At 46.0% G+C, this 20,082-nt stretch overlaps 1 protein-coding gene across 2 annotated transcripts in view; it reads right to left on the bottom strand.

Annotated features, from left to right (window-relative positions):
• PAPPA (pappalysin 1) overlaps positions 1 to 20,082 on the bottom strand; it is a 421,200-nt gene that overhangs the window by 242,225 nt on the left and 158,893 nt on the right. For both annotated transcript variants that reach the window (XM_077283454.1, XM_077283453.1), the window contains exons 5-6: positions 18,189 to 18,381; positions 919 to 1,040 (exon numbers count right to left, since the gene is read on the bottom strand). In XM_077283454.1, the coding sequence (XP_077139569.1) occupies positions 919 to 1,040; positions 18,189 to 18,381 (315 nt within the window). The remainder of the gene's footprint in view (positions 1 to 918; positions 1,041 to 18,188; positions 18,382 to 20,082) is intronic.

A 20,082-nucleotide genomic window follows, 5' to 3' on the forward strand; every position in this document is an offset into this window, starting at 1 on the left:
GTTTCACACTGAGCACATGTGACGGACGTGACAGAGTCTGGAGATGTCATGGAGAGCGATCTGCTGCCTGAAACATCCTTCAGCATGACTGGTTTGGCAGAGGGTCGGTAATGGTGTGGAGTGGCATTTCTTTGGAAGACCGCACAGCCCTCCATGTGCTCGTCAGAGGTAGCCTGACTGCCATTAGGTACCGAGATGAGATACTCAGACCCCTTGTGAGACCATATGCTGGTGCAGTTGGCCCTGGGTTTCTCCTAATGCAGGACAATGACAGACCTCATGTGGCTGGAGTGTGTCAGCTGTTCCTGCAAAATGAAGGCATTGAAGCTATGGACTGGCCCACCCTAACCCCAGACCTGAATCTGATTGAGCACATCTGGGACATTTTTTTCACTCGAAACTTACGGTAAGTTGAGCTTTTTGTGTAGCGTGGGTGATAAGTTCAGGAGGCAATGAGAAGTGTTTCATAAGTGGAGACAGAAGATTTCCCTGATAAGATACATTCTAAAGTTTCTTAAAATCGCTTGTACTATTGGTTTTTGCATTCTTTCTTGACAGTATTGTTCAGTTAAGCCATAAGAAAATGTAGACCAGACCAAACCAGCCATTCGGCCAACCACGTGGAAGGGTTGGCTCCTAGGATGTAGCCTTTTTCATGGCTTTTGGATGTAAGCTAATAACTGTATAATGTTTAGCTGCTATTTCACTAATATCTCAAACAACTGCATAATATTTAGCTATGATAAAATTGATTGTAAGTCTGTGACTGTCTCTAGACTTTTAGAGTGTTGTTTTCATTCACTTCTCGTAGGAAATAAAAGATCCACCTCCCCCATGTAGTTTCTTCAGAGTTATTTTTCTGAATATTAGTATGATGAAACATTAACAATAATTATGTATTAATTATACTAATCTTACCTTCAGCTTCTCTTGGGCTCCAATGACCAGATGGGTTACAGGGAACTGGAGAAGAGGCATTTGAACCATACTGAACCAGGATCCTTTTCTCCACGCACAAGTGACACGCAGATCCCAAATTTCTACGAGATTAAGAAGGCATATAACCATCAAACAAATTGCAAAAAATAATAATAATATTTCTATTGATGCATGATAGAGTAAATCTGAAGTGAGTAACAATGGCGTGTCAGTATGTCAATGCATCATCTCCCATCAGGTGGCACCTAGTTATTGCACTGTGCACCCAGAGGGTTGAACAGATGTACAATCAGGTATGTAAGGGCTTTGCACCCAGGACACCCTTTTTTTACCGCTAGCCCTTGACATTGTTTCTTGCCTTTTTTTGGTGCTATTAAGTCCCCAATATATTATTGAAATTTGTATATCAGTGTAATCACTCTCTCTATATACAGTAGTCATAATTGATTCACGCACTTGAAGCAAGCAGCAGGTAATTGAAACAAGTTGACAGCACCTGTATTCTGTAAGTGGAAGGGTTGTAGAAATGCGCTTACGCAATGTACTGATGTAAACAGCTCCTGTATCCTGCTGATGGTGCCAGGAGGGCCACTATGGGGAATCGGAATACCATGCTGATCTTCTCCTTGAATCACTTCCACTTAGAGAGAACAGATGTTTATTACAGAATAACTCAAAACCCTATTGCTTAATATTAAGTGCAGCTTCATTAGAACTAGCAGATGAAGCCGTTATAAACTCTATAAAGTCAAATATAAAGAAGAGAGAAGGCACAAAGTAGACAACGAATGTCCATGATGCCGTTCTAGTATTTAGGCTTGGTATCAGACCCAACCTGCTTTACCCGTGAAGCAGGACAACAGTGCCACGTTCGCAGTCATGTGATGCAACGTTTTGGCTACTATTGGTCTTTGTAATATAAATAATAAAAACATTGTATTATGGCCCCTTTACATACACGCTACCACCTGAGGAAAGGGGAGAAAGACCTCTTGTTTCAAAAGCAAGTGAGAATCGGAAACTGTCAGGATTCAAGGCTGATGCTAATTAAATGTTAGGGATGGCGGAACGCACCGAGTAAATTGAGAGATATTATTTGGTGCGTTCGCAGCCCGGGGTCCACCGTACAGGAGAGGACCTGCTGCTGGCAAATGGCGGCCCTTTATGGTGGTAGAAGCGAACTCTGTTACTTCACAGAGACGCTGTGCCAGGTCTCACTCTGACCCTCGGTGGCTTTTGAGCCCGCGCCTGAGGACGCCCCGAGTCAGCAGCTGAGACCTTGGCAACTAAGAAATGTGGAACCCTGTTGACTTCACAGGAGTATCCAGCAACTGCCGAGCTGATGGCAGTGTGTGGCAACACAAACATACAATCTCCTCACCGGAGGAGCCGGTATTCTAGGGGCTTATTTCAGCCGGGGCCCTAAATCCACACACACAATCTCCTCAACGGAGGTGCCGGCATTCTAGGGGCTTATTTCAGCTGACTCCCTGAACACACATAAATGTGACCACACTGGCGCATGCACATAACTGATTCAATACTAGCGCATGGCCGTGCGGTCATGAGAGCCTTAAATAGCTGCAGCAAGTACAGGACCTTCCTAGAAGGACCAATGAGAGGCTGCTACAGAGCCTGAGCACCTTCAGGACCTTCCTGGAGGACCAATGGATTTAGCTGCAGTATCTGAACATGTGACCCTCGATCTCCACTGAGAGATCTTACTCTGGGCATGCTCAGAACGAGAAAAGCAGGACTTAGTCCCAGAAGCGTCTGCTCGCCGCTGCCCAGCACTGGCTTCAATGGCAGGAGCTGGAAAAGCAGCAGTAACCCTTTGTACAGAGTCAGACTGAGCGAGACGCTGGGACTGACGTCTCTGCTGAACAGGCTCCACTGCAGCAGGAGAAGAATGGGAGACCGCAGCGGAGATGACCCGAGATTCCCCCTGTGCTGAGGCGGGAACTTGACCCCTAACATTACCCCCCCCTCCTAGGGCCCCCCTTTCTTGGGCCTCGCTATGCTCGAAGGCAGCAATGAGCTGCGGAGCCTGAATGTGCTCAGCAGGCTCCCAGGACCTGTCCTCAGGACCATAACCCTTCCAGTCCACCAAATAAATTTTTTTGCCACGTACCACCTTGCACCCCAAATTAGCGTTCACCTCATAATCATCCGTAGATGAACCCGATGTCCCTGCAGAGGACTCAGAAAACCAGGACATGTATACGGGCTTAAGAAGGGACACATGAAAGGTGTCGGTGATACCTAGGCGTGGAGGAAAGGCCAGACGGTAGACCACAGGGTTAACCTGTTCGAGGACTTGAAGGGACCCAAGTAGCGAGGTGCAAACTTAGTGGACTCAACACGCAGCCTGATGTTACGGCCGGAGAGCCACACTAAGTCGCCAGGAGCAAAGGTCGGAGCAGGGCGCCGATGTGCATCGGCGGAGGACCTCATTCTCTCCTTGGTGGCCCGGATGGCATCCTGAGTGCGGTCCCAAATGTCCCATGCCTCCACTGCCCAGTCTGCCACCCTGGAGTCAGCAGAAGACATGGGCATAGGCACAGGAACCCGCGGATGCTGGCCGTAATTAAGGAGGAAAGGAGTTTGACCGGTGGAGTCGGCTACAGCGTTGTTAAGCGCAAACTCCGCACATGGTAGCAAGGATGCCCAGTCATCCTGCCTGGCAGAGACAAAATGTCACAGATATGTGACCAGGATCTGGTTGGCCCTCTCTACCAACCCATTCGTCTCGGGATGATATGCTGAGGAGAGATTCAACTCAATGCTGAGTAGACGACAAAGCTCTCTCCAGAATCGAGATGAAAACTGGGGACCCCGGTCACTGACAATTTTGTCCGGCATACCGTGTAGGCGAAATATGTGTTTGATAAACAACGCCACCAGAGCCCGTGCAGAAGGTAGCCGTGGAAGAGGCACCAAGTGCACCATTTTGGAAAAATGGTTGGTGATCACCCAAATAATGGTGCAGCTACGAGACTTGGGTAAGCCCACCACAAAATCCATCCTGACCATCTCCCAGGGCCTATCTGCCACCAGCAGAGGGTGAAGCAACCCACCTGGCCATTGACGAGGAGACTTGTTCTTGGTGCAGGAGACACATGCCCGAACATAGTATGCGCCGTCACGGACCATATGAGGCCACCAATATGTCCTCGCCAGTAACTCTGATGTCCTTTTGTTCCCGAAATGTCCACCCACCCTAGACGAGTGAGCCCAAGAGAGAATCTCCGGACGCAAACTGGATGGTACAAAAGTCTTGCCCAGAGGCACAGACTCTAGTGAAACCGGGGCCACAGTTCTCAGGCTCTCGGAAGGGACAATAAGCCAAGGCTCCTCTTCCTCCTCCTCAGATGATACCACGAAGCGAGAGAGAGCATCGGCACGAATGTTCTTCTCCCCGGAAAGAAAATGGAGGGTGAAATGAAACTGAGAGAAGAACAAGGACCATCTGGCCTGGCGAGAATTTAGCCGCTGGGCGGTCTGTAAGTAAACCAAATTCTTGTGGTCTCTGAATACCTGAAAGGGAAAGCAAGCCCCCTCCAAGAGATGTCTCCACTCAGAGAAAGCAAATTTCATGGCTAGCAACTCCCTGTCCCCGATGGAATAATTCCTCTCTGCCGGTGTGAAGGTCTTGGAGAAGAAGAAGCAAGGATGCTTCCGACCTTGAGCATCCTTTTGGAAAAGGACTGCTCCAGCACCAACGGATGAGGCATCCACCTCCATGATAAATGGCTTATCTACATCGGGGCAATGTAAGATGGGAGCGCTAGCAAAATGTGACTTAGTAGAAGAGAAGGCCTTGGAGACCTCTTCAGACCACAATTTGAGATTTGCTCCCTTCTTGGTGAGGGCTACCAAGGGAGCTACCAAAGTGGAGAAGTGGGGAATGAACTGGCGATAGTAATTAATGAACCCCATAAAGCGCTCCACCGCTTTAAGAGAATGGGGTTCTTGCCAGTCCATCAAAGCCTGTAGTTTGGCAGGATCCATAGCCAGTCCCTGGGCGGAGATGATATAGCCCAGGAAAGGTAAAGACTCCTGCTCAAACATACACTTCTCCAATTTTGCATAGAGGGAATTTGCCCGTAAGAGGTCGAAGACTCTGCCAACATCTCTCCGGTGGGAGTCAATATCTGGAGAGTAGATGAGAATATCATCCAGATAGACTACAACCGAGGTGGAGAGCATATCCCGGAAGATATCGTTAACAAAGTCTTGGAAAACGGCTGGGGCATTACAGAGCCTGAAGGGCATCACCTAGGGTTGAGCGACCTTTACATTTATAGGATCGGGTCGGGTTTCACGAAACGCGACTTTTTCAAAAGTCGGGTCGAGTGAAATCGGCCGATCCTATAAAAAAGTCGGGGTCGGGGTCGGCCGAAACTCGAAACCCAATGCAGTGCATTGGGTTTCCAATGGTTCCCAGGGTCTGAAGGAGCGGAAACTCTCCTTCAGGCCCTGGGATCCATATTTAAGTGTAAAATAAAGAATTAAAATAAAAAATATCGCCATACTTACCATCTGATGCACCCTGGTACTAAGCGGGAACCTTCCTTCCTTAGAATCAGCCTTCCAGGACCTTGCGGTGATGTCGCGGTGACATCGCGGCTTGTGATTGGTCGTGCGGCCGCCCATGTGACCGCTCGCGCGACCAATCACAAGCCGCAACGTCACCGTGACGTCACCGAAGGTCCTGGAAGGGCTGATTCTTAGGAAGGAAGGCTGCCGGAAAGAAGCCGAGGGTGAGTATATTCCTATTAGGTATATACTCACCCTCGGACGCGCCCTGCTTCTTTCCGGCAGCCTTCCTTCCTAAGAATCAGCCCTTCCAGGACCTTCGGTGACGTCACGGTGACGTCGCGGCTTTTGATTGGTCGTGCGAGCGGTCACATGGGCGGCCGCGCGACCAATCACAAGCCGCGACGTCACCGCGACGTCACCACAAGGTCCTGGAAGGCTGATTCTAAGGAAGGAAGGTTCCCGCTTAGTACCAGGGCGCATCAGAGGGTAAGTATAGCGATATTTTTTATTTTAATTCTTTATTTTACACTTAAATCTGAATTCCGATACCAATTCCCGATATCTTAAACATATCGGGAATCGGTATCGGAATTCCGATTCCAGATTCAGAAGATCGCCGACTTCATGGCCGACCCCACACAGGGGTCGGGTCAGGTTTCATGAAACCCGACTTTGCCAAAAGTCGGCGACTTCTGAAAATTGCCGACCCGTTTCGCTCAACCCTAGCAGATATTCATAGTGCCCATCCCTGGTGTTAAAAGCCATCTTCCATTCGTCCCCCTCACGGATGCGAATCAGGTTGTAAGCACCCCGCAGATCTAATTTTGTGAATACACTTGCTCCCCGAAGTCTATCAAAGAGCTCCGATATCAGGGGCAGAGGATGCTTATTCTTAATGGTGATGGCGTTAAGACCCCTGTAATCTATGCATGGACGAAGTTCCCTGTTCTTCTGTACGAAGAAGAACCCAGCCCCTGCAGGTGACACTGACTTCCTGATGAACCCTCTTGCCAGATTCTCTTGAATGTACTGAGACATTGCCTCCATCTCCGGGAGAGATAACGGATAGACTCGACCCCGGGGAGGCTCAGCACCAGGCAAGAGATCAATAGGACAGTCATAGGGGCGGTGGGGCGGAAGGGTCTCCGCCGCCTTTTTGGAGAACATGTCCGCATAGAGCCAATATTGCTTGGGGAGAGAGGATAGATCTGCGGGTACCTCAGTAGTAGCAACCTGAACGCATTCCCTCTGACACCTACCCCCACAAGATTCACCCCATCCCAGAATACCACTCGATATGAGGAGAGTGGTACCGTAGCCAAGGTATCCCCAACAGGACCTCATCAATTCCCTCAGGAATGACGAGCAGAGATATAATCTCCTGATGGGATGGTGACATGGACAGAGTAAAAGGGATGGTCTGGTGTGTTATCTGTGAGGGCAGTGTCGACCCATTCACCACTCGTACCGTTACTGGTTGAGTTAGCATTACCAGGGGTATTGCGTGACTTTGGGCGAAGGCAGATGACATAAAATTGCCCTCCGCCCCAGAATCCATGCAGAGCTCTACCGAGTGAGTGGATGAGCCTATAGTAATTGTCCCCTTAAAGGACAATTTGGAGACAAACGTCACTGTGTCTAGTGTACCTCCATCTACTACCACTAGACGCTGATGTTTCCTCGACCGCTGGGAACATCTGGTGGCAAGATGTCCTGACTGCTGGCAAACATGAGAGACCTTGAGTGCACAAGTGGTCCGGGACTTACATCCTGCTCGTGACACTTCCATGGCCTCATGTGACTCAGGGACCAGGATCGGAGATTCCAGAGGTTTGGCAAAGGTTGGAGCCAGCCGAAACCTCTGCCTACTCTGGGCTCGCTCTAACCTCCGCTCGTTAAAACGGAGGTCAATACGAGTGGAGACAGCTATTAACTCCTCCAGTGTGGTGGGAATCTCCCTAGTGGCCAGAGTGTCCTTCACGTGGTCAGCCATCCCCCTCCAAAATATGGGGATAAGGGCTTTATCCGACCACTCCAGTTCAGATGCTAGGATACGGAAGTGGACAGCAAAATGGCTGACCAAGGACGAACCCTGAGTCAATGCCAGCAGTTGGAGCACCGTGTCATGGGTGACTCGAGGTCCTAAAAAGACGTGTTTCAGAGTGCTCAGGAACAGCGGAGCACTCTGCACCACATGATCGCCACGCTCCCACAGCAGCATAGCCCATTCCAGCGCCCTTTCCGACAAGAGAGACACAATAAATCCCACCTTTGCCCGCTCTGTGGGAAAACGTGCAGCCAGGAGCTCGAGGTATATAAAGCACTGACTCACGAAACCCCTACAAGATTTACTATCTCCAGAAAAATTTTCTGGCAACGGGAGGCGAGATAATGTCGGAACAGGGGTGGCAGTGGTCAAGGTTGCTGCAGCCACGCTAGCAGCCTGTACAGCAACTGCGGTAACATCCACAGCTGAGGTTGTGCTCTCGAGAGCCGCCAAACTACCCTCCAGCTGCTGGATGTACCGCAAAGACTGCTGTATGTCCGCCATTTACTAGCCAGACCCTGGCGCTAGTATTCTGTTAGGGCTGGCGGAACGCACCGAGTAAATTGAGAGATATTATTTGGTGCGTTCACAGCCCGGGGTCCACCGTACAGGAGAGGACCTGCTGCTGGCAAATGGCGGCCCTTTACGGTGGTAGAAGAAGAACTCTGTTACTTCACAGGTCTCACTCTGACCCTTTTGCTTTTGAGCCCGCGCCTGAGGATGCCCCGAGTCAGCAGCTGAGACCTTGGCAACTAAGAAACACGGAAACCTGTTGACTTCACAGGAGTATCCAGCAACTGCCGAGCTGATGGCAGTGTGTGGCAACACAAACATACAATCTCCTCACTGGAGGAGCCGGTATTCTAGGGGCTTATTTCAGCCGGGGCCCTAAATCCACGCACACAATCTCCTCGCCGGATGTGCCGGCATTCTTGGGGTTTATTTCAGCCGAGTCCCTGAACACACATAATACAATAAGACCACACTGGCGCATGCACATAACTGATTCAATACTAGCGCATGGCCGTGCGGTCATGAGAGCCTTAAATAGCTGCAGCAAGTACAGGACCTTCCTAGAAGGACCAATGAGAGGCTGCTACAGAGCCTGAGCACCTTCAGGACCTTCCTGGAGGACCAATGGATTTAGCTGCAGTATCTGAACATGTGACCCTCGATCTCCACTGAGAGATCTTACTCTGGGCATGCTCAGAACGAGAAAAGCAGGACTTAGTCCCAGAAGCGTCTGCTCGCCGCTGCCCAGCACTGGCTTCAATGGCAGGAGCTGGAAAAACAGCAGTAAACCTTTGTACAGAGTCAGACTGAGTGAGACACTGGGACTGATGTCTCTGCTGAGCAGGCTCCACTGTGGCAGAAGAAGAATGGGAGATGGCCCGAGATTCCGCCTATGCAGAGGCGGGTCCTTGATCCCTAACATTAAAGATGAGCAAATTTTTGCAATATTTAGTTCGGATTCCGATGGCCGCATTTGAAATATTTGCCAAAACATTGCTGAACGCCATTGGAGTAGAAGTGTGTAAATATATTCAGAAACGATCATCAAAGATAAAATTGTCACGAGTAATGAGTGAGTGTGCTAGTTACTTGAGATTTCGGAGCATGCTCGGTGTCCTCCAAGTATTTTGGGCATGCTCGTAGATTATGTTTGCGTCCCCACAGTTGCATGATTTGCGTCTGTTAGACAACCTGAACACATGCAGGGATTGCCTGTTTTTTAGGGAATCCCCACATGTATTCAGGCTGTCTAGCAGCCACTATTCATGCAGCTAGTCTTCGATCATTTGCAGAAATGAAGAATGAGATATACGGCGTTGCAGAACACTATTGTCATGATGAAATCCAAGCAAATCGGATCCACCTGTAATTTTAATTGTTTACTTCAATTTTTGGCATGATTTGGAAAACAGCAGTCAATAATTAAAGATTTTCAATTTGAATCTCTTGCTCATTGGATTGGATTTGCATTTTAAGTGTTCCATCAATTTGCTTGGCTTTGGTATATGTGGAAATATGGGGGGTTGGCAGGCGCCTCAGTCCACTAACTACTAACTACCGCATGGAACAGGGATTGTAACGGTGAACACCCGCGCTCCTTTTAACGTGGGTATAACGCTACTCAGACAACACAGGATGAGGGTAAAACAGTGTGGCAATATTTTATTGAACCACAAAACAGGCAGATAACACGCAGAACAGTCCCAGCAAAATAACCCAAAATGGTGCACATTACAGAGTCTCACCCTTCCGCTGACCAGTCGGGATAATGGCACATGTAACGTCAGAGCTCCCAGAGTCAACAACCCCACCTGTGGTATGCACACAGAGAGGAGGCAACAACAAGAATAGGAAAATGACAGTCCTTTCAGGTACAAGGCCAGTTGACCCGAGGGTCACAACCTGGCTTCTCCAAACACATCCATGGAGCCAGGCGACTGGCGAGTCCCAATCCTGGCTTTCTCCAAACATATCCATGGTTCAGAAATGGTCAATGGAGCATATCTGTATTCTTCCAACTGGTTCCGAGGTACCCTAGGTTGTTTCCTGTAGAATTATAGATCAGTGTCCCTCATGATGGGGTCATGATATAATTGGATGCTGTCATGTTGATGTATTTTCTGAATCTCTGTCTCTATACAGAGTTTCTTTATCTCTTTATCTCTATACAGAGACATGTAACCTATTTTTATACTTAACAAGTGTCCTTCATTTAGTATTGACAAAAAGGGTAAAAATGAAGATTAGATCTAGTAGCATTACTTGATTATTTAATCTATTTTCATAGTTTTTCCTCCTCTGTTTTTGAAGTCACCAAACTATCTGGCCTACACAATGCATAATTAGCACATCAGTATACATCACTAGTCATCAAGGATAAGAGCACAATATGTTATATGAAATATCAGCTTACAAATCAATATTACAGGCTTACACAAACAAAAGTCTAGATAAAAGTCTATGCTTTCTGGCTTGCTAAAAATAGCCATCTGGTTTATTAAGATACAATGCTGTGACTTCGCAGTATATACTTGATAACTTGTATTAAACAGGATGCTAGTATATATTATGTATTATTATACATGTAGTTGTATTGTATTGTAGGTGTTATAAAATGCCAAAAGTTTTATCCTAAGTCAGATAACTATGCAAGCAACATCAGTGAAGTAAAAAGCACACAGTAATCAAACAGCGTTGTGCTTTGGCAGCTACTCTCTCACATCCAGAAAACACTAATGATCCTATTGAATATCTTTGTATCACAATTCCTGCACTTAGTGTGGTGAGTGGCGACTCAGCCATCCAATCTGGAGTACTGGCATGCTGAGTTGCCAGAATCGTGACAGCGCAGCAGTCCAATCTGAGGCTTTGGAGTTCTGAACTATCAGAGTGGTGAGTGCTGGGTTTGCTACAGGTGTCTCCTGCTAGGAGTGATTCCCAGGCTATCAGCTGTAAGTAACTAAGTTCAAGTGGTGTGTGTCGTCTCTGTGCTGTAAATTCTAGTATTCTGATCTTTGTTGGCAGTCCTTGAATTTACTTGTGACCATCAGTCTGCCTTGCCCGTTTGTCTTGATCAGCTATCTCCTTTCTGCCCAGTGACTGTGACCTGACTATGCCTTTGCCTCACCCCTCTGTTATGGTGTGTACCCTCCTAGCTTTCAACATCAGACACTTTAACTTCCTCAACTCACTGCTTGTCCGTGAGTAGTGACTAGCGTCACACTGTGCTCATGCGTTTTAATACCATACTACTCTGATGACGATTTCTTTGACATATTCTTTAAGCCATCCACTTCTACAGCTTAGCTTGTATACATACTTTTTAGCATTTAGTGGAAGAAATAAGTTTACCAAAATGTGCCTGTAACTTGCACTTGAATCCTCAACCATTAGATAATAAAAGCAATAGGTACAGAATTCTTGAATGTTCCATTTACTGATCAGAAACTTCAATTCTTGCTGGTGACACAAAACAAAAATCAGACCAAACGCAATTTTTTTTATATTACCCATGTAGCTTGGACTGGAGCCTACACACCATACACTATACAGTGGGGCAAAAAAGTATTTAGTCAGTCAGCAATAGTGCAAGTTCCACCACTTAAAAAGATGAGAGGCGTCTGTAATTTACATCATAGGTAGACCTCAACTATGGGAGACAAACTGAGAAAAAAAAATCCAGAAAATCACATTGTCTGTTTTTTCATCATTTTATTTGCATATTATGGTGGAAAATAAGTATTTGGTCAGAAACAAAATTTCATCTCAATACTTTGTAATATATCCTTTGTTGGCAATGACAGAGGTCAAACGTTTTCTGTAAGTCTTCACAAGGTTGCTACACGCTGTTGTTGGTATGTTGGCCCATTCCTCCATGCAGATCTCCTCTAGAGCAATGATGTTTTTGGCTTTTCGCTTGGCAACACGGACTTTCAACTCCCTCCAAAGGTTTTCTATAGGGTTGAGATCTGGAGACTGGCTAGGCCACTCCAGGACCTTGAAATGCTTCTTACGAAGCCACTCCTTCGTTGCCCTGGCGGTGTGCTTTGGATCATTGTCATGTTGAAAGACCCAGCCACGTTTCATCTTCAATGCCCGTGCTGATGGAAGGAGGTTTGCACTCAAAATCTCACGATACATGGCCCCATTCATTCTTTCATGTACCCGGATCAGTCGTCCTGGCCCCTTTGCAGAGAAACAGCCCCAAAGCATGATGTTTCCACCACCATGCTTTACAGTAGGTATGGTGTTTGATGGATGCAACTCAGTATTCTTTTTCCTCCAAACACAATAAGTTGTGTTTCTACCAAACAGTTCCAGTTTGGTTTCATCAGACCATAGGACATTCTCCCAAAACTTCTCTGGATCATCCAAATGCTCTCTAGCAAACTTCAGACGGGCCCGGACATGTACTGGCTTAAGCAGTGGGGCACGTCTGGCACTGCAGGATCTGAGTCCATGGTGGCGTAGTGTGTTACTTATGGTAGGCCTTGTTACATTGGTCCCAGCTCTCTGCAGTTCATTCACTAGGTCCCCCCGCGTGGTTCTGGGATTTTTGCTCACCGTTCTTGTGATCATTCTGACCCCACGGGGTCAAGGGAGATTATCAGTGGTCTTGAATGTCTTCCATTTTCTAATTATTGCTCCCACTGTTGATTTCTTCACTCCAAGCTGGTTGGCTATTGCAGATTCAGTCTTCCCAGCCTGGTGCAGGGCTACAATTTTGTTTCTGGTGTCCTTTGACAGCTCTTTGGTCTTCACCATAGTGGAGTTTGGAGTCAGACTGTTTGAGGGTGTGCACAGGTGTCTTTTTATACTGATAACAAGTTTAAACAGGTGCCATTACTACAGGTAATGAGTGGAGGAAAGAGGAGACTCTTAAAGAAGAAGTTACATGTCTGTGAGAGCCAGAAATCTTGATTGTTTGTTTCTGACTAAATACTTATTTTCCACCATAATATGCAAATAAAATGATAAAAAAACAGACAATGTGATTTCCTGGATTTTTTTTTCTCAGTTTGTCTCCCATAGTTGAGGTCTACCTATGATGTAAATTACAGACGCCTCTCATCTTTTTAAGTGGTGGAACTTGCACTATTGCTGACTGACTAAATACTTTTTTGCCCCACTGTATGTCTTTTGTAATTCCTTTCATTCCAACCTTCATCTCTGCTTGTTGCATTCTTATACCGCAGGGAAGGGACGTGTCGCTATATTAGCAGGCGGCACTAAGCATCCACACCCTCTCATCTCTCTGCTCCCGTGTTACGTCCTGGTGTCCCAGCTTTCTGCTCGCTCTTGTCTGTGCTGCTTCATCTGCAAAATGGTAAAATGATGTGCACTATATCCTTTTTTATTCCATCCCACAAGTTCATCCAGAATGAATTCTCTATTCTCCTCTGAAGATATAGAGAGAAACAACAGAACGCACAGTCAGTTTTGCTACACCAGACAACACAACGCACAGTCAGCTCTGCTACACCAGGCAACACAACGCGCAGTCAGCTCTACTACACCAAACACAACACACCACACTGTCAGCTCTACTACACCAAACACAGCAAACCACTGTCAGCACTGTAACACCAGACACACCACACCACACTGTCAGCCCTGCTACACCAAACACAACACACCAAACTGCCAGTTCTGCTACACCAGACACATCACAACTCACAGTCAGCTTCAGCTCTGCTACACCAGAGACATTAAACCACAGTCAGCTCTGCTACTCCAGACACCACACACCACATAGTCAGTTTGCTATACCAGACACGTCAGACAACACAGTCAGCCCTGTTATACCAGACACAACACACAGTCAGCTCTGCTACACCAGAGACATCACACCACAAAGTCAGCCCTACTACACCAGACACATCAAATCACAGTCAGCTCTGCTACTCCAGGTACAACACACCACCCAGTCAGCTCTGCGATACCAGACACGTCAGACCACACAATCAGCTCTGCTATACCAGACCCATCACACAGTCAGCTCTACTACACCAGACACATCGCACAGTCAGCTCTGCTACAGCAGACACAACACACCACACAGTCAGCTCTGCTATACCAGCCACATCACACAGTCAGCTCTGCTTCACCAGACACATCACAGTCAGCTCTGCTACACCAGACACATCACACTGTCAGCACTGCTACACCAGACACATCATCGCACTGTCAGCTCTGCTACACCAGACACATCGCACTGTCAGCTCTGCTATACCAGACACATCAAACCACAGTCAGCTCTGCTACACCAGACACATCAAACCACAGTCAGCTCTGCTACTCCAGGTACAACACACCACCCAGTCAGCTCTGCAATACCAGACACGTAAGACCACACAGTTAGCTCTGCTATACCAGACCCATCACACAGTCAGCTCTACTACACTAGACACACCACACAGTCAGCTCTGCTACAGCAGACACAACACACCACACAGTCAGCTCTGCTATACCAAATACATCACACTGTCAGTCCTGCTATACCAGACACATCACACTGTCAGCTCTGCTATACCAGACACATCACACTGTCAGCACTGCTATACCAGACACATCACACCACACAGTCAGCTCTGCTACACCAGACACATCACACTGTCACCTCTGCTACTCCTGACACATCACAACACACAGTCAGCTCTGAAGGTGGAGAGGTACTGATTGCAGTATTGATCCACCGTTCTGTCGCCTTTCTTGCCCATCAGACTGCATGCACAGAAGCTTCTGCTACCTGGTCTGTGTATGCGATGTAGACATGGGCTATATGCAACTTCACCCCCCTAAGACTGATGACGTCTGTCAACGGGGCGGGGCTGTAATCTTAGAAACCAGAGATGCATGTGATTGGTTGATGTGATGTGATCACAGCCAAATCACAACAGGGGAGTTGAGGTCACATGACAGCGCCCCAGAAGACTGAGAAGGAGAAACGTACCCAAATATAAGTGCGTTATAAATCTGAAGTGGGGATGGAGGGGGAAAGGAGAAGACTGAAAGCAGACGAGCCCTCTAATGCATCAGATTAAAAAAAGGGGAAAAGGAGGTCTCAAAGTGCTAAAAACAATGGCAAATATACACTCACCGGCCACTTTATTAGGTACACCTGTCCAACTTCTTGTTAACACTTAATTTCTAATCAGCCAATCACATGGCGGCAACTCAGTGCATTTAGGCATGTAGACATGGTCAAGACAATCTCCTGCAGTTCAAACCGAGCATCAGTATGGGGAAGAAAGGTGATTTGAGTGCCTTTGAACGTGGCATGGTTGTTGGTGCCAGAAGGGCTGGTCTGAGTATTTCAGAAACTGCTGATCTACTGGGATTTTCAACCATCTCTAGGGTTTACAGAGAATGGTCCGAAAAAGAAAAAAAATCCAGTGAGCGGCAGTTCTGTGGGCGGAAATGCCTTGTTGATGCCAGAGGTCAGAGGAGAATGGGCAGACTGGTTCGAGCTGATAGAAAGGCAACAGTGACTCAAATCGCCACCCGTTACAACCAAGGTAGGCCTAAGAGCATCTCTGAACGCACAGTGCGTCGAACTTTGAGGCAGATGGGCTACAGCAGCAGAAGACCACACCGGGTACCACTCCTTTCAGCTAAGAACAGGAAACTGAGGCTACAATTTGTACAAGCTCATCGAAATTGGACAGTAGAAGATTGGAAAAACGTTGCTTGGTCTGATGAGTCTCGATTTCTGCTGCGACATTCGGATGGTAGGGTCAGAATTTGGCGTAAACAACATGAAAGCATGGATCCATCCTGCCTTGTATGGAGCATCTTTGGGATGTGCAGCCGACAAATCTGCGGCAACTGTGTGATGCCATCATGTCAATATGGACCAAAATCTCTGAGGAATGCTTCCAGCACCTTGTTGAATCTATGCCACGAAGAATTGAGGCAGTTCTGAAGGCAAAAGGGGGTCCAACCCGTTACTAGCATGGTGTACCTAATAAAGTGGCCGGTGAGTGTATAACCATAAGCCAAGTGGCTAGTGCAATTACCTGGATTAGTCGTGTAAGGAGGCACAACTCTTGTCAATGTAAGATTATACTGTGAAGGAAGCTCCAGATGAACCAGAATGACACCGGTAAAACCCATGGAGAAGCGAGTAAAGTCGAATCTTGCTTCAGCGGCTCTGCTTCACAAGATGTGCCAAAGGAAATAATTCCATAACACTAACTTTAATCATGTTCAGCTAATAACACATTTTGGAACAGGACAGGGTTCTTCTTCAGATAAAAAAAAAACACTTTAGAAGGATCCAGTCCAAGCTCAAAACGCATTATAAGCAGAGCGAGAACAAAATGACTTTTTTGGAATAATTTCCTCTGGCATATCAAAGTCAAAGAAAAAATACAACTTTGCTCTTTTCTTCATAAAACCTCTAAATAAGGCATTGAAATGTCAAACCTACAACTCACATCATCTTTTAGTACTGAGAAGATGAAAAACCATTCACCTAGAAAATCATACTGAAAGATTGTCGTTACCTGGAGCATAGGAGGTCAACGCCGCAACATGATTTGGAACAGTTCCAATTAGATTTTTATATTTCACAAAATTAACATAATTTAATCTTTTAATACACAAATTTTGCAGGTGTTATACAAACCTGCATAGCATACTGTGATGTTATCTACCCAGTTTACCAAGGAGGGCAACTTTAGAAGAGAACAGCCACCTTATGCAACTTTCGTATGAACGTTTTAACCAAGGACATAGCCCAAAAGGCTGCATTTGTCCCCTAGATTGAGGGGGCTTGGATCTGATTGGTTGCATCCATTATTTTATTTGAGAACCTGTTCAGAATTCCCTCCCCACTGTTCCTACCAACAAAGGTGCAAACAAGTATCAAGTCCTCGAGTTCTCCATGTGCTAAGCAGTGTGGTAGTGTTAATCATCGCCAAAAGAGGGTTCCATTTTAAATTTTGCCTCTAAACTCAAAGCACCCTACTTTTGTTAAGCATAGTCGGACAATAGTAAATGTTTCAGCAAATGAAAAAATGAAAAGATAGACATGATGTAAGAAATTACATCTCTTCGAAAAATACATTCTCCACCCTACAAAACACTATGAACACAAACAAATGCAACGGTGGCTCAAAGGTTCTTCCTCCCAACGTGTAGTACAGAATCAGCTAATATTCTAGGGGCTCTTCGTAATTGGGATGACAGTAGAGTTAAGAAAGACCTTTCACTGGATTTTGTAATTTTGTCACACGGTTTTTCCATATGAAGTATGGCCACCACCAGATCTTTTATTATATTAAAACACATCACGGTCCGGTCGGATGAGCGTCTCTTGTTTTGAGTGAGCACTTCCTTTCTTCTCACCATTGCCATCCTCCCTCCCTGCTTGGTGTGGATGACGTATCCTACGTCATCTGCACAGGCGTACTTCTCTCTGCCCTGCCAAGGGCAGAGGAAATCTTTACTTTTGGGTAATCGGTGCTCTTTGGCCTTTCCAGGTGTATGCGAATTATAGTACTTTGCTCTGCCCTCAGTGATCGCAAGTAGAGAGGAGGCACTGGATGAAGACCAGAGACGCCCATCAGACTTGAGAGCCCCGTCTGTGAGGATTACTTAAGCTCTTTTTAGGGTCATGCTGACTGGATTGGGGACTTTTGTTACAGCATTACAGTAATCTGTAAAAGAGGCCCTAATGGTGGTGGCCGTACTTTATATGAAAAAACCTGGTAACTGGTTCACTTTAATGTGAGAACCTCTTCCAATTTGTGCTGCTATACCGATTTTGTAACAGTTTTTCTTTTTCTTCTGTGCCCCTCTATTCCAAAGTTATGCTTCATTATAATAAAGGTGCAAATTTTCCCGTCAACCAACTGGGCTTATACCGCAGAAATTCCTTGTGGGCATTTGCTTTTTGTCCTCTGCTGATGGCCAATCAAAACATCTACTCAGGTAGACTTTACGTGGTTTTCACCCAGTTAGTTGAAGGTGGGAAAATTTTAACTTTCATTACTAGGAAGTGTAAAGTTGGAATGGAGGGGACAGGGGAAAAAGAAAAACTGTTTCAGAATAAGTGGAGAAGTACTAATTTGGGGAAGGATTCAGGTTAAATTTAAGAAATTTAGTCTAAACTAAATTGCATAACCTCCTATAACAGTTTCACCTTTCAAAGATGTATCCATCGATGGGTGGAAACCACTCCAGGGTGACTGAGGTAACGGTGTGCTGGACAATCTGTGGCGCAATCGCAACTGGCGATGGTTTGAAGGATGGCTGCCAGCCTGGATAGACCAAGTCTAGATAGCAGTGCATTCGGGCAACTTGGTTGGGAGTGAAGGAGTCTGTGCAGTCATCATCTGAAATGAAAACCAAAGAAAAAGATATAAGCGTTGTTGTGGCACGGTCCACCTTAAACACCTGAATGCAACACAGAACCTGCAGATTCTGAAATATTTGAAAGTTAATGATCTGTGAATGAGTTTGTTCAGTCATCACTTTTGCAGGATAAGTCGAATGAAAGCTCTTACTCCCTCCTCTCAAAGTGCAGAAAACCAACCTGAGAAATTAGAGGTCACATCAAGGTTTGTGATAATTCACAAAGCTTTTCTCACAAGAGACATTTAAATATCTGATCTCCCTGTCAACCCAGCAAAGGGTAGCTTCCAACTTTAGTTAGGTCTGTAAATGTGCGCAGTTGACCTAGCCCAGTGTTTTGCACCGCTGTGGGAATCTCCAGTTAATGCTATTGTACAATGCGAAGCATCTTCTGAAGAACATGGCATTAAAAGTTAATTTCATTAGCTATAAATTCCCAGTGCACATAGTAAAATGGCTTTAGCCTACTAATAGTGCAGCAAATATACAAGCAAAGTGAGAACGCATCTAACAACTCTACTTGCAAGGTTCTGTCATTGATGTTAAACATTTTTGTCATTAGCTTTAAGGCTACATTCCAGGATTTCCTCAATAATTGATGTGCTTTATGTGAGTGTCCTGTAAAAAGCCATAAGTATTTGCCAAGAAAAGCAGCACTTAAAATCCTTTAATAGACACCATAAAGCAGAAATAAGACATAAAGCTCCCTTCGCTGGAGAAAAAGTGTTTAAGTAATGAGTTACCATACAGAACTTTTTTTCAAAGAGGAAAGAGTAGCTTAAAATGAACACTAATAAAATGTTTAGGTGCATTATAGGACATTGGAGTACAAGAAGAAGAAGAATATTGTATCCTCCTTGTGCCTTCAAAACATCTCCATTGAGTCGTTGGCTCAAAAAGTTCTCTGAAGGTGTCCTGGGGTATCTGGCGCCAAGATATCAGCAGCAGGTTCTTTAAAGTGGTTTTCCACCAGGATCGGGTGTTTTGCCTCTTAAAAAAGCTGGCCATACACATCAAATGGCTGTCAACCACATGGTGCTTCAGATGATCACTCGGTTGACAGCCATCTTAGCTGACTCTACACTGGAGTGATCACTCGGCCAGGAGCTCCTGTGTTCTTCATGAGAAAGCCACCGATTGACATGTCGGCCAGTGGCTTATCTCTAGGAGAACAATGCAATCGACTGTCCAAAATCAGATACAGTACATCAATATGTCTCATGGTCATCATAAGGCCGGCGTCTCCATACTAATAGACCAATGGCCGAACCAGTCAATATTTGCGGGTTCAGCCAACATTAATCTAATGTGTATGGGGGCCTTAAGTGTACTCAGTCACATATACTGTATGTCTAATTTACTTCTTGCAACTAAGCAGCTAACTTCCATTGCTACATTAATGCAGTTCTCAGCATTTCCCATGATTGATATTCCTACATTGTGTCCAATACTTCTGGCCAGAGCTGGTATCGTCACTTCACCAGTCACATACTAGACTGACCTGATAGATTAAGCTTAAAAGATAGTAGCCACCCACGGCAAATGGAAAAATTGTAAAAAGGTGAAGAATATAGATTTAGCATTTTCATGTTCCTAAAATTATTCTTAAACAATGTGTGGAAGGGCATGTTATCCTGCTAGAAGAAGCCATGGACATTAGAGAATAATATTGCCATGAAAGT

The sequence above is a fragment of the Ranitomeya variabilis genome, chromosome 2 (genome assembly GCF_051348905.1).
Source record: "Ranitomeya variabilis isolate aRanVar5 chromosome 2, aRanVar5.hap1, whole genome shotgun sequence".
Taxonomy (NCBI): Eukaryota; Metazoa; Chordata; class Amphibia; order Anura; family Dendrobatidae; genus Ranitomeya; species Ranitomeya variabilis.